We start from the raw sequence: 15483 nt of genomic DNA on the forward strand, positions 1-15483 counted from the left end.
GGTGAGTTCTGATGTCATCAGTTATAAACGGTGAGTTGTGATGTCATTTCTGTCACATGACTCACTGAAACGTGTGTATTATAATAAATAAAGTACCCCCAGTTGCAAAATATGAGGATATTAGAAGTTACCTCGGAGTTCCATGACCTGTAGAAAAACACTCGGCCTACGGCCTCGTGTTTTTATATGGTCATGAAACTCCTTGGTAACTTATAATATCCTTATATTTTACAAAAGGGGGTACTTTATTCACTATATATATATACAGGTATGTTGGGATCTAACAGATCTTGCTATGATTTGCATCTTCACACCTTAAAGGGGTGGTTCACCTTCAAGTTAACTTTTTGTATGTTATAGAATGGCCAATTCTAAGCAGCTTTTCAATTAGTCATTATTAATTATATATAGTTTTTTAATTATTTGCCTTCTTCTTCTTCTACCTCTTTCCAGTTTTCATATGGGGGTTACTGACCTTGCTATTGCAAGTTTTTATTACTCATCTTCCTATTCTGGCCCTCTCCTTTTCATATTCCAGTCTCTTATTGAAATCAGTGTATAGTGTCTAAGGTAATTTGGTCCCTAGCAACCAGACTGCTGAAACTGCAACTGGAGAGCTGCTGAATAAAAAGCTAAATAACTCAAAAACCACAATTAATAAAAAATGATAACCAATTGCAAATTGTATCAGAATATCAATCTCTACAGAATACTGAAAGTTTACTCAAAGGTGAACAACCCCTTTAAGTCTGTATATTATATGGAGAGTAATGTATTGAGATAGAAAGCTGTCTATTGACATTCTCCCCAAACATAGATTTTCACCCTTATTTGGAGGAGTTGGAGTAATGGAAAAAATTACAGGGAGGGGTTATCTGGAGCAATAGAAGGGGTTATAAAGACAGAGATATAGACCAACAGGAGTTTTGGGGAGGGTTATATGGAGCAATAGGAGGAGTTATAGCGAGGGTTATATGGAGCAATAGGATGAGTTATAGGGAGGGTTATATGGAGCAATAGGAGGAGTTATAGGGAGGGTTATATGGAGCAATAGGAGGAGTTATAGGGAGGGTTATATAGAGCAATAGGAGGAGTTATAGCGAGGGTTATATGGAGCAATAGGAGGAGTTATAGGGAGGGTTATATGGAGCAATAGGAGGAGTTATAGGGAGGGTTATATGGAACAATAGGAGAAGTTATAGAGAGGGTTATATGGGGCAATAGGAGGAGTTATAGGGAGGGTTATATGGAGCAATAGGAGGAGTTATAGGGAGAGTTATATGGAGCAATAAGGAGAGTTATATGCAGCAATAGGAGGAGTTATAGGGAGGGTTATATGGAGCAATATGAAGAGTTATTTGGAGGTTTATATGAAGCAATAGGAGGTAATATAGTGACAGCGAATTCAAGCAATAGGATAAACTATAGGTAGAAATTATATGGAGCTATAGGAGTACGGGGTAATTTACAAACGCACCTCAAAGTCCAGGTGCACTTTGGAGGCAAAGAAGACTTAATTCATCAAGGTCCAGTGAATTGTATACAAATACTGTACCTGCCAATCCTGATACTGAAGCAAGCCTTATTTTGAAAATGTTGGACCCAACTTACACGCCATTTGCATCAAAACCCAAAAAGCAGTTATGGTGGGAGGCAAGTGGAGCATTACCACAACTATGCTGGAATTTTGTGTTTTCACAAACGTAATAAAATTTAGGCATTTCTTCTTAAATCTCACTCCTAGGCTGGTCCCCCATCCAAGCCTCAGGTTCCCATAGGATTAATTTGGATTAATTGGATGAAATGGAATCTATGGGAGTCTTGTCGTAATTCAGCACATTCTGGATAATGGGTTTCCGGATAACAGACCCCATACCTATAATATGTTTTGCTGTGTCCAGCAGCTTGTAAACTATCTATAATATTAGGCATGCAGTAAGAAAAAATATTTAAAATGTATATCTAAATACTGCATAACAAATTCTCATTTTTCATCAATGAAAGAGTTAATGTGGCAGGAATAGCACTGAGAGTCTCTTCTGTAGTCCTCCAATAATAACTTATTCTGGAATGGTCAAATCATTATCAGTTTAGGCTTCCACTGATGTTCACGTGATGCAATATAACCTGAATGCAGCTTATAAACAATTTAATATTTAAAGGTACCTCAGCTGGTGAAGAGCCCATTTTGATATGGTCTCTATTAGAATACTCTACAGTCTTCCTGAAGTTAATGAGCTGCAATGCCCACCATTCTGAGGCATGTAGTTTAACTGGAATCTGGAAGGCAATATGTTTTTATAATAACAGAGTTTAGTGTTCAAACCAAAAAAATAAATCCACACTACTGTGCAAAGCTCTGATGGAGCCAAGATAATCCCAGTATTTGCCCGATCATTTTACAAAGTTCAGCAAGTATTCATTCCCCTAAATTTCATGCATGGGAATAATTAAGTAGTAGCAACTCTTATTACATGTATCCATTCACATTTTTATCTGGAAGGTGTTAATGTGGCTGTGCGTGCTCATGTATTAACCCACGCCAGATGTTTTACTGTATGATGATAAGATTGCATTCTGGAATTCAAGTCTTTAAAAATGGGTCCTATATTATATGGATCAACAAAATTAACACAATTCTGGATTCCCTGTCATTTGCATCATTCCTAAATAATACACACAAAGGTCAGGCTGTATCAGGTCGGAATATCTCCTTAAGGGCAGCCACACATGGAGACGAGATGTCCTCTTTAGCAGGAAAAGGAGACCTTGGTTGGTGGTTTGGAGAATTTGGCACCTGTCTACTAAAGATTTCCCTCACACCCTGTCGGAATCTTAAATCTCGGGCACTGTAGATGACCACGTTCCAGCAGCTGTTGGAGGTAAGGATCCAGAATGCATAAAAAGAGAATTCGCACCATTGGTATCCCATGACATTACCCACTACAAAAACTGCTATGGGGCTGAAGGAGGCAGAGAAGGCAAAGGTGACAATGCCGATGGTTTTGGCTGCAGTTATGTCTGAAAATGAAACTTTGCTGCAAGGGCTCTGGGCATCTCCCTCCAGTTGCTTTCTTGTCTTGCAGTACTGCCTGATGGCTGCAAAAGTGATGAAATTTATTGCAAATGTTCCACCCAAGAGGGAAAAGTCAAACACAGGGAAGATAAGCATGATGTTCAAGCTGGGGTCATTGGGCTGGTCAGTTGTGAATACATAGTTACACATCTTGCTGCAGATGCTGTACTCCAGAGTTATGTCCTGACTGAAGAACATTGGCATCAACGCTAACACAAAGCTAAAAACCCAAGAGAAGGCAATAAGACAACAAGTTCTCCTTCTGGTGACCACAATCCTCTTATGAAGTGGTCTTAGAACAGCAATGCTCCTCTCTACAGACAGAAGGAAGATGGTAGAAATGGAGACAAAGGTGCAGCCAGCAAAGAGTGGCCCCATGATAAAACAGGGACCAATGAAATTAAGTACAGATGGGCCTTCATCTTCCTCTATACCATATAATATATGGATCATCTCTCTGTATACTGAATATGGTATTACTAGCAAACCAACAGCCAAGTCAGCAAGTGCCAAAGAAGCCTTAAGGAAACCTTGGGATGTCCTAAACAGCTTGTTCCTTAGGAAGACAAGAAGAGTCACCACATTGCCTGCTATGATGGTCAAAATGAGCAGAACCATGAGAGAGATCTTTAAGGTGTCACCAAGAAGAGACCAGTTGCAGAAACTGCAGTTCCAGGTGGAAGAAGTGTTACCAAGCATTGGAAAAGGATAAGAAATTCCACTCAGAGTAAAGAATCCATTATGATGTCTCTCTGGCTGTTGCGTAGTCCCTATAGATATTCAAAGAGAAATGTGAATAAAGTAGCCCAATAGCAAAGAAAGATCACACAGTGTCCCATCAGCCCTGTGCACTGTACAGCAAAGCATCCTTCCAGAGGTAAATATTTTGAGCTCATAGCAAACAAGGAAATTTCTGAGTCAAATTGAAAGCAATACAAACATCACAGGCAGATAAGAGTCTTTTGGAGATGTTAAGCGCAATCACTGTTTCAAGAGAATAATTAGCCCAGTTCCTTCCCACAGAACAAGGGAATGGTGGAGTATTTGCTTTCTGCAGAAACTACAGCCAAAAAAATATAGTGTTCAAATAAACAGAACTTACCTGCTGGAAAGATATACTGTGACCATGAACTGGAGGATGTGGTGCAGAGGAGAAAGTGTTGCCTTAATTTGAACAGAAAGGGGAGACTGAAAATGTAATTTCTCTTTCCCTCCTCTATAAATCTCAACTGCCCCCCCCCTTCACTCTCCTTTCTCTCCTCCCCTCTGTCTTTTCTCAATGCTCCTGTTACATTAAATGGGTAAAGGGTTGTACAGTAGCATGACAGCACTTCAAATAGACAGTGTGCAATGGCAACCTGAGGGTTAACATAGTAACAAGAATTAGTAAAGCTTGCCCTTCCAAAATGTGCTGTTTTAGAATAGTGCAGGATTCCAACAGACACTCACATTATTTACAGATACTCTATATAACTATGTTTACCAAACGTAACATTTGGTGTACATTTTACAGAAAACTCGACAAAAAAAAAAAAGTCAGACTTGCCTTTGCCCAAACACAATTTCAGAGTAGCCTGGAATTGCCTTAATAGCACCATTGCTGGCACTTTTTGTAGGCAATACAATCTGAAGACACTGTAATGGTAGACACCACTCGGTGTGCCATAGGCCATATGCTCCGTTTTTTAATTACATTGGTGGAAAAATGGTCTCTCCTATGTGAAAAAAAGCCAACACAATGTTGAAATATAATTAGGTATGACACCTAGAAAAGGCTTATGATACAACATTTTATCTTTGTGGCAGTCCGGCTTTAAATATAGACAAATAGTAGCAGGACACACTGTCATTGATGAATATCAATGTGTGACTTGTTGCACTGGAATTTGCCTCATCTTTTGTATCCCCAGTACAGGAGTACCCTAGTATTTTCATTAAAGTATTTGTTAATATGGTGTTGGACTGCCAATTGCCCAGCAAACTGATCTGGTTTGAGGAGACTGAAGTTCTTGTTTTTCAGAAAGACAGCTATTACTTTCTATGAACTCATCTCTGAAAATGACAACAATGACTTCATTATATTGCAGTCTTTTGTTTGCAATGAGTGAAGTTCCTCAAACCAAAACTAAAAGATGTCTGTATATGTGTAGTAGGTTGTTATTATCTAAATATGTTTTTGCATTTAGGGGTTAAACACAGACCTTACTGATACCCAGACCATTATGGTTTCTTCTCCATGTTCAACTTTGTGGACTTAGAAATCAAGCTTTTAGGGGTCTTTAGATGCTTTCTACCCTCCAACAGGTTGATTAATTGTGCCATGTAACACATGTAATATTATTAGGGGTCCAGCAGTCCTTACACCGACTTTTTGATTTATCATCAAGAGGTTAAGACAAAAATGCTTTAGTGTAAAGTGAAGCTCTTGTGTGTAGCACAATGCTAGACATGGCATCTTTCAATGGCGAATTCAGTTGTGCAGTTACAGTAGTTTTATCATTTCTGGACACAACTGATTTCAGTATTCACTACTCTCTGTGCTTAGTTTTTCAACCAAAATGCATTTTACTAGAGGCTGTCTTATCCTTCATGAATGCTGTCTGCTATTTCCTGTTTACAGGTCCACTATGGTGGCACATATTTATGTGAACAGGGGGAAATTTTTCAACAAATATATATAAATCTACATTAGGTACCCAGTATTGCCCTGTAAACTTGTTAATCCTTTGTAACAATGCACTGTTGAGTAGTTCACAATAAAATCACATGGGGCATTTTCACCTGCAGTGTGAAACAAACCATCTTCTCTTGTCTTAAGGGTAACTAATTATTTCGCTAAAGTAACGTCTAAAAACCTTGAGGTTGGGCCCATAATTCTAATGGGGAAAAAAATGTTATTTTGGTTAATACACTGTATTAATACATTCTAACCTTTTAGTAAAATATATTTTATTATTATTGAGCATCAGGAATGGTAGTGCATGAGATAAACAGGTGCCACACCGTCATTCTTGGTAATGGAGAGAACTGGCCAGATTTAACAAACAGACAAGCACAAAAGCCGGGCTGATAAGCATTTTACCAACATCCGCCATTCTTTAATTCATATGGGATAACCTTTGTTCTAGGGCAAAAAACATCCCTTGAATTTTACATCATCACCATGCTTAGCTCCAGGAAAATACTTGCATTCAGTAGCAAGGACTGTATTCTGCTGCAAAATGCAAGGATGCAACTGTTTATATCACACTAATTAGTTAGGCATGACTGTCTAGATAAATACACAGGCAACAGACAAGCAGATTTATCAAAGGCTTTTTATCACCGTTGACAAATTTCTTTATTATAGTATAAATACATTTCCCCTTTTCCGGGGACTGATAAAAATCAATGTAAATTCAGGGAAAAAAGTAAAATGTGGGAGGACAAGTACAAGTGCTTACAGAGAAAAATCACTGTGATTTCCAGGAAAACCTAATTTCTGAGTACATATAAGGGGATAAAAGTCAAAATGTGTCCAAAATGATATAGTCCCATGATCCAATTGTATTTACAATTCTTATCTGGCTCGCACTTGTATCCCTTCAAGCCCAAATCACAATAAATCACTAAAAAAAGAGCCACCACCAAAGGCACTGGAACAGACAAACAGATATACAGGGTAATATTGCTTTAAATATGGCATCACTTGTGCTCAAACAATTGATTAACTTCACTACTTGAGTGTTAATCCCTTTCAATCTCACCACCACCATAGGAAATGTTAAGAGAGAAGCTTTTTAACTTTCCTTATATAAACTTTTTAGGTGGGTACTCACAAACAGAGTTTTTCAACTTACATGTATAATTCTCATCATGTATTGTAGCTGTTGTGGACTTCCCATAGACCCTTAATCCTGATACAACAGTGTCCAACAGAGAGGAGAATCTAGCCGCTAGCAGGATTCGGATTCGGACTAAACCTTTTGACAGGCCGAATCCAAAATAGTTGATGTGGTGCATCCCTAGTAGCCGCAGGGATCTAGCCATCAATCTGGGGTGCTGTATTTGCACGGATCAGATTTTTTTTAGATACATATAAGGGGGGTTCTACTGTAATTCTTTTCCACCATTTTCTCCTGCATGAAAAGACGTGACTTTTTTGGAAGTTTTCCCATAAAAAAAGAATTTTGATGCTTGGTTGATTGAGAAACTGGAGCAGACTTGCAATACTTTGGCTTGCAGGATAGAATATTTTTTCATGAAAAAACTAATCAAGGTAGTAAGGAAAAACTTGATAATCAAAATTTTTTTTTACTTTGGGTTTTTATTGTTACTTTAACGCAAGTGAAAAAAAATACCAATCTAGGCTTTGACAAATCATCCTCCATGGATATAATCCTCAGAAGGAGTATTTACATCCTAAAGTCTTTGCTAAAATCACTTTACTATGTGGAGTGTTTTTTCCTTTTTATTGACTTGATAAACCATGACTTCCAGTTGTGAACCATTACCAGGCTCCCATAAAACTTTTTCATTTGTTTTACATTCCCTTGTGTCAGACTGGGCATCCCAGGGCCCACCAGAGAACCTAGTATTTAGGGCCCACTCTAAAAACAATTAGAGACTGTGCGAAATGCTACAGAAGTTATATAGACTCATGGTAGCAAACAAGAAAGGGCAAATGGGATCTTTACTAGCCAGTGGCCTACCAGGAAATCCTTTGATACTCTGACAGGCCTGTTCAACTCTGTTTCCCCTTTCTATCTTTTGAAAAAGCAACTCTAAACTACAAAGGTCTCTTTTAAAATAAGTATTCTAAAGATATGGAGGAAACTACAATAAAGCACTTAACATATAGGTATTACCATTAAGGGCAAGGTGCAAAGGTAATCTGTTTCTCCGTATACCTCAGAGAGGAAAACAGTACAAATCCATATATATATACTATATGGATTTGTACTGTTTTCCTCTCTGGGGTATACGGAGAAACCAACGCATGCGGAATCTGAGAAATCCCAACACACCATACTTTTTCTTTTATGTCCTGCAACTTTTAGTGGTGAGTATATTGAAATTCCTGCAAGACAGGATTCTTAGTACATGAATGGGATCTATTATCCAGAATGCTCAGGACCTGGGGTTTTCCGGATAACGCAATGCATTGTGAATGTAAGCTGTGGAGAAGTTGTTACTATTTGTAACATCAGTGTTTTAGTCCCTCCTTCCCTGCCAGGATTTCAAATGATGCAGAAAGAGAACAACTGTTAACAGTAACACCAAAAAATTAATTTTTTTAAAGTAATGAAAATATCATGCACTTTTGCCCTGCACTGGTAAAACTGATGTGTTTGCTTCAGAAACACTACTATAGTTCATTTAAACAAGCTGCTGTGTAGCAATTGCAGAAATTGAAAAAAGGCTATATGGCACAGGTTAAATAGTGGATAACAGATAACACCATTATGTTCTACAGACAGGGTTGGACTGGGCTAGTGGGGCACCGAGAAAAAACCAGTGGGCCCCCTGGCTCTTGGGGGCCCCACTGGCCCAGACACGCGATTCAGAGGCTTTTTCTTACAGTTGCTCTTCTGATGGAAAACTTAATTGAAAATATTATCTGCTATCTGCTGTGTAACTTGAGTCTTTTTCCCTTTGAGTGGCTGCCCCCATTGCTACACAGCAGCAAAAACTATAGTAGTGTTTCTGAAGCAAACGCACCAATTTTACCAGTGCAGGGCAACACTGCATTATATTTGTATTAAAAAAAATTTCCATTTTTGATGTTACTGTTCCTTTAAACAGCTGGATTTCAGCAAAGCAAATGGCATGTATTCATACTTTTTGAAGTAACAGGTATATGTGGTGGGTTTATTAGGGGTTTCAGTGTTATGTGGGCCTCTTTATCAAATTTTGGTTTGGAAGCCAGAGTTCCCTTTAAGTCTCTATAAAATCATGTAAACATTAAATAAACCAAATAGGATGGATTTGCTTTCAATAAGAATTAATTATATCTTAGTTTGGATCAAGTACAAGGTACTGTTTTATTATAACAGAGAAAAAGGAAATAATTTTTACAAATTTGGATTATTTGGATAAAATGGAGTCTATGGGAGTTGGGCTTTCTGGATAATGGATTTTCGGATAACAGATCCCATACCTTTATTATTACATTTCGGCATTTAGACTGCTCATCTCTGCCCGATGCAGACATACAGTGCCAACATCCATGCATGTGTGTGCACCTAGGCTGATGAAGTTGATCCAGCTCCATTTGTCTGCAGGCCAAGACACATCCTGGTATCACCGTAGCCTAAAAGAAGACGGAACTCCTTTTAAAGGGATTCTGTCATGATTTTTATGGTGTAGTTTTAATTCCTAAATTGCACTGTTTGCATACTTTACCATATAAAATTTCATTCCTAATCCAAAAAATATATATATTTTTTAGTTTTAATATTGGTGTGTAGGCAGCCATCTTATTTCAGTTTGACTGGTCATGTGCTTTCAGAAAGGGCCAGTGCTGCACTATGCAACTGCTTTCTGACAGGCTATCATTTCTCCTACTTAATGTAATGGAAGGAGTCACAGTTGAGTACTGTTCTTATATCTACCAGGGGGCTGTTATCTGGGTACCTTCCCATTGTTCTGATGATGGCTGCTGGGGTTGAAGGCAGGAGGGTGATATCACTCATACTTGCAGTGCAACAGTAAAGAGTGACTGAAGTTTATGAGAGCACAAGTCACATGACTGAGGGCACCTGGGAAACTGACAATGTGTCTAGTCCCATGTCAGATTTCAAAATTAATTATAAAAAAAAATCAGTTTGCTCTTTTGAAAAACAGATTTCAGTGCAGAAGTCTGTAGGAGCAGCACTATTAACTGATGTGTTTTGAAAAAAACATGTTTTCCCATGACAGTATCCCTTTAACAATCAGTGTTTTTTCAAGCATGTTTCATTGGTGTGTAAGAAAAGTTGTCTACATTCTTTATACCAGTGTTCAGCCAAATTTGCAGTGTGCAAAGCCAAAACACAGGGCTAGATCATCCTGCATCTAGTGAGAGCGTTAGTAAAATGCTAACAGACTGTAACAGCAACTAAATGGTTAATATGCTGTGAGTCAGGTAAAAATAGGTGCATTATGCAATAGGTGCAGTCAGCCTAAGAGAGAAAAGAAAAGTCCTACCAATACAGAGTTTGTTAATGAGGCAGAAAAACTTAGTATGATCATATTATGCAGCCAAACCCTGCAATAAACGCAGCATATGCAAAGAAATACAAAAGCTGTAAATAAAGATGTGCATTCATGTTTTGTATGGACTGCAAGGTAACACCCCTACGCCGGCCTCAAGCACTGGATGGATGAAGCCAAACCTGAAGGTTATACACTGAATGTGAAGGGAGCTATACGTAGGTATTAAATGTGAAAAGCTTGTAGTAAGGCAGTTGGAAAAATAATATATCATGAGACATATTCATATAGATAAAACGATACTCCCGCGTGCTAGGCGCTGATCCAGGACACCATGTGAGGACACAAGCGTTTATGTTGAAATGTCGGCTTTATTAGAACAAACACACAGGGGGAATCTTGCGGTGGGTATGCTGGGCTGACTTACGCGTTTCTTGCACTTCCTCAGAGTCTGAGTCTCAAGAGCCGTCTGAAGGCACAGCATAACCGGATGAGCTCCGATGCGATCCGCATCATTTTCAATTATCTAACGACATATTCATATACAATAATATCTGCTTGAGAGCACAATTTAAAGAAACATGGTCAGCTTGTTGAGTCCACTAGGATAGACAAACTCTTAGTCACCTGGACATCTATAAGAACTGTATTCATAATAATCAACTTAAAGGAGTATCCTTTCCTAATAGCTACGATCAGTCAAACAATGCAATGAATGCAATGGACTTTCTCCGAAGTCCATATGATCAAGGCATTCAAGAATTATTTTAAATTTATTGTAGAAGTAGAATGACTTACTTATCAGATCATTCAACAGGGTGCTCTTCATGATGAATGCTCCAGTGTGGGACTCTTATGTCTCATTATCAATCCATTGAAGTGGCAGAATAGTAAAGTTTCTCATTGTTGGTTAATAGATGTAGCTAAAATAATCAATCAACCCTTTTAAGCAAAAAAATACAATTCAATAAGAAGAAAGTTTGCCGTTATGAGTCACCCCAGGACAAAGGTATTCCTCAAAATCGATATCTTGATTGGACCAATCAAGTGCTCTGCATTGAAAACCTGAGGAAGGTTTTTGTGAAGGTTTCATCTTAATGGACTAATTCAAGAAATATCCACTTGCTTCAGGAAGAGATGTTTAGCCATTCATACTAAGGTATGTGGGTGGCTAGTGGGACTAAAACACATGAACCTTTTTCATTCTTCAAAAGGGGATTCAATTGTAGAGCTGTAAAGTGGTCTGGAGAATACGCTGCTCTTATTTTTAAAATATAATAATTGTGCTATTCTATAAAAAGGGGTGGCTAACTTCCTTGCCCAAATAAACAACCCTCTTGTATACCAAAGTAATGTGCTGGCCTTTTTAAAAGAGACAACTCAAATTTTATTTTAAAACATGGGTTTCATCTCAAATAATTCTAACAATAGCATGATGGCATTTGGGATGCCTGTTGAAACAGAGTACCACAATACCACAATACTGCTAAGTTAATTAGAATAATAAGCAAAATTCTCTCAATATCAGAAGTTATTCAGATATTTATACAGCAGGGTCGAATATCCTGTCTTTCCAGGACTGCATCTAGCTGTGGGTGAGATCTTTGGCTAATGGGTCAGCACATGATCACTATTAGAACCAATTGTTGGCCTGAGGACTAAAGCTGGCCATAGACACAAACAGTGTCGAACATGGGCCCCTGTCGGCACGTATGCAAATGCGCTGCGCACCATGACTATTCGGGCAGCCGGACAGGGAATTGGAGGAAGGGGGCCCCTGGGGACTGCCAGGAGGGCCCTTCATTTGCAGCCCCGGTGGGCCACCAAGGCTCCAGTCTGACCCTGGACGCAAAGACACTATCATAAAAAATGAAGATTCATACGGTTTGATTTTTGGACCATGTGTGGAGTTTTTCGTACCATGGCGATCAATTGCTCAGTTGATTGGACAAGTTAAAAGATTTATATCAACCGAACTGGGGGGCCCGGGGCTCACCAGGGCCTCTGCCTCAGGGCCCCCCTCCGGGCTCTGAGGGCTGCTGCCTCCTGTCCTGCAACTCTCCCCCCCTGCCAGGCGTGTGCGCACCCGCACGGCGGCGTGGTTGCCGGTCGGGAGACCCTGAAGCAGTAGCCCTCAGGGTCTGAAGGGGGGCCTGAGGCAGAAGCCCCGGGTGGCAGATCTGGGCCGACGGGGCACACTAGAGCCAGGGGCCCACCGGGTTTTTCCCCGGCATCCCACCAGTCCAGTTCCGACCCTGTCAACTACCAATTATATCTCAGCATGTATTGCCTATCTGCCAATATCAATGGGAGATTGTCACTACTATTTTTCTGACATAACTTTTGTACAATTCCTGCCTGTCAATTAATGGCACCTGAATCTTGTGATTTGTTCTCTTTACTACTTTATATTAATTTGATATGGTTAGTTGCAGGTCGGAAGATTGGCTATAATCTTTACGTCTATGGCCAGCTTAAGCAGATCAGACCAGTTTGATTTGATTTACAACTTACTCCTTGTGTGCCATTGCCCTCAGTGGTAAACATGTAACTACTGCCATATCAAAATTGTTAGTAATTCCAGTACTGCCTATTTCGGTGCATGAAATTGCAATTGTATTGGTTCTCTTTGCTAATCCCTGCAAGTGTAAGCAGTATGTTAGGGAGGAAGTACCTTTTATAATGACACAATTTTGTGTCCTTCTTCTTTCTTCGCGCGGGTGCGAAACTTTAACAAAGAAGCCGGCTATTTGGTTCTACTGCACATGTGTCTGCCCAGGGAATTTTTAAGAAAGAAGAAGAAGGAAGCTAATCACTCTTTGGTGCTCGCTGGAGAACCATGCAGTTTTCTTCTGCTAGGAGCACCCACCCAGGGTGTCAGGTAAGTATATACAATCGCTTGGAGGTGCTTAACTTTTGGCACCCCCAAGTAAATATGCCTTTCCTTCTCCTTTAAATTTTAGAACATTTATATTTTACCCCAAATGCATAAAAATCTAAATAAAAAATATACTAAAAATTACATTTGGGAATGATAGTAGGCATTTAAGTTTGATTGTTGACAGAACTACACTATTTTCAAATAGTTAAATTAAATAGCAGTAAAATGTACATTTATTGTGTTTGCAAATGTCACTTGCTAGATGCTCAGTGCTGGAATGGTACCATGGCATTCTTGGATGCTATTTGGAAAAAAACATTTTGGGCCTCACATATATGATTAAGGTTGATTTAGAAACATCTGTTTTGCAAACACATCAAGCTGCTGGCCCAGAATCAAGCTGGAAGTAACTTCTGATGCAGATAACCCACATGGCTTTAATCCAAGTTTAACACACAGGGGAACTGTTACATTTGCCTGCGCCAAAATGCTGCTATCATTTCCTCCTCGCAAAATTGAGTGCACACATGCTGCCCCTTCTCTTACAGGCATAACTTAACCCATTTGCAAGCAATATATTAAGCATTACTAATCATTCTGCCTCCGGTTTCTGGCCCAAACGTTTGCTTCTGTGATGGGCATAATTAATTAATAATCCTGCATTGTGGGTAACGAATAATGAATTGCTCTGGTTTTTCACACCCTTTTAGTAAATAAACCCAACTGATGACTGCATATGAATAATTACTGTACAGATACAGTACATCTAGTGCTTTATATGGACTTTGGCTTACATGGTGGGAATTTAAACATGTCCAGTGAATGATACTTCTGCACATTCACTGGCCAAGGGGAAAGGACTATGCAGACAAACTATTTTTCTCACTTGGAAGGGGACAGGTAGCTTTAAAATCTATACGATATACACTGAATAATAAGCCCCCAAAAGTACAGGTGGGTGGAAGGAATTATTTTTTAACCAATTTGTATTTTATAGAAGTGGCTGTGGGAGGTAAATGCGAGAAAAAACCTTAGGGGATATGTACCATAAATCATATTTGTATTTAACACTTTTAACACGTTCCAGTCATTTTCAGGGACATTATGTAACAATAACATAATCAGTGAGTTTTACAAATGGGATTATTGACCCCATACTGTAACTTCCATGGATATAAGAAATCATTGAGGTGTTTTGTGATATATAGGCACAAGGCTACAGACTGAGTTATACAGGGAACTCTGAGTATAACTCATGTATTATAAGGGATAATGTACTCCCTACTGTACATTATAAGATTATTAGAAGTTACTGAGGTGTTCTGTGACCATATAAAGGTACAAGGCTGCAGGCTGAGTTATACAGGGAACTCTGAGTATCACTCGTGTATTATAAGGGATAATGTACCCCCTACTGTAAATTATACGGATATTAGAAGTCACTGAGGGGTTCTGTGACAATATAAAGGCACAAGGCTGCAGGCTGAGTTATACAGGGAACTCTGAGTATCACTCGTGTATTATAAGGGATAATGTACCCCCTACTGTAAATTATAAGGATATTAGAAGTCACTGAGGGGTTCTGTGACCATATAAAGGCACAAGGCTGCAGGTTGAGTTAAACAGGGAACTCTGAGCATCACTCATGTATTATAAGGGATAATGTACCCTTACTGCAAATTATAAGTATATCAGAAGTCACTAGGCGTTCTGTGACCATATAAAGGCGCATGGCTGCAGGCTGAGTTATACAGGTCAGGAATCTATGAGTATCACTCATTTATTATACAGGATAACGTACCCCCAACTATGAGTATCACTAATAGGCATTATAAAGGATAATTTAGTCATTTTGGAAATGGAGAATTGAAAAAGGAAGTCTTTGAATTACTTTTGGATGTCTTGATACAGAGTTATTTAGGTTCAAAAAAGAAAACAAGTCTTAAAACATAACATTACAATTTAAAACGAAACAGAACTACGGTTGGAGAGGCCACATATAAAGCTAAAATGGATGGATGATTAAGGGATAGCAATAAGATCCATGTTATTATAAAAAATGAGAGATGAAAGAACATTTCTTTTTATTTTAGTCTAATTACCTTGGCAATACAGTGCATTTGTACATGCAAGTGCAGCACTGAAAGCTGAAATTACTATGTCTGTGGTAGGAATCATCCAAAAAAAAAAAAAAGCAAGATACCAGGCTTGTGATACAGAATGAGTGTATGTAGGGGGTTAAGAAACCAAAGTGGCAATTATGTCTGTTGTGTTGATTGTGGATAGATTTCTTGAGCAGGGAAGGAAAAATCACAGGCCTCTATTTGTAATAAACTATAATATGTACTTAGCT

The 15483-nt window shown here is 38.9% G+C and overlaps 1 protein-coding gene across 1 annotated transcript; it reads right to left on the reverse strand.

The window, feature by feature from the left end:
• Positions 1-1311: 1311 nt before the first annotated feature.
• LOC121398130 (adenosine receptor A1-like) lies at positions 1312-4331 on the reverse strand. Its single transcript, XM_041576774.1, has 2 exons — positions 4179-4331; positions 1312-3846 (listed from the first exon to the last, which is right to left on the reverse strand). Exon 2 carries the CDS (start codon positions 3773-3775, stop codon positions 2687-2689), a length of 1089 nt encoding a protein of 362 aa, XP_041432708.1. The 5' UTR covers positions 3776-3846; positions 4179-4331; the 3' UTR covers positions 1312-2686.
• Positions 4332-15483: the final 11152 nt, after the last annotated feature.

The sequence above is a fragment of the Xenopus laevis genome, chromosome 9_10L (assembly GCF_017654675.1).
Source record: "Xenopus laevis strain J_2021 chromosome 9_10L, Xenopus_laevis_v10.1, whole genome shotgun sequence".
Taxonomy (NCBI): Eukaryota; Metazoa; Chordata; class Amphibia; order Anura; family Pipidae; genus Xenopus; species Xenopus laevis.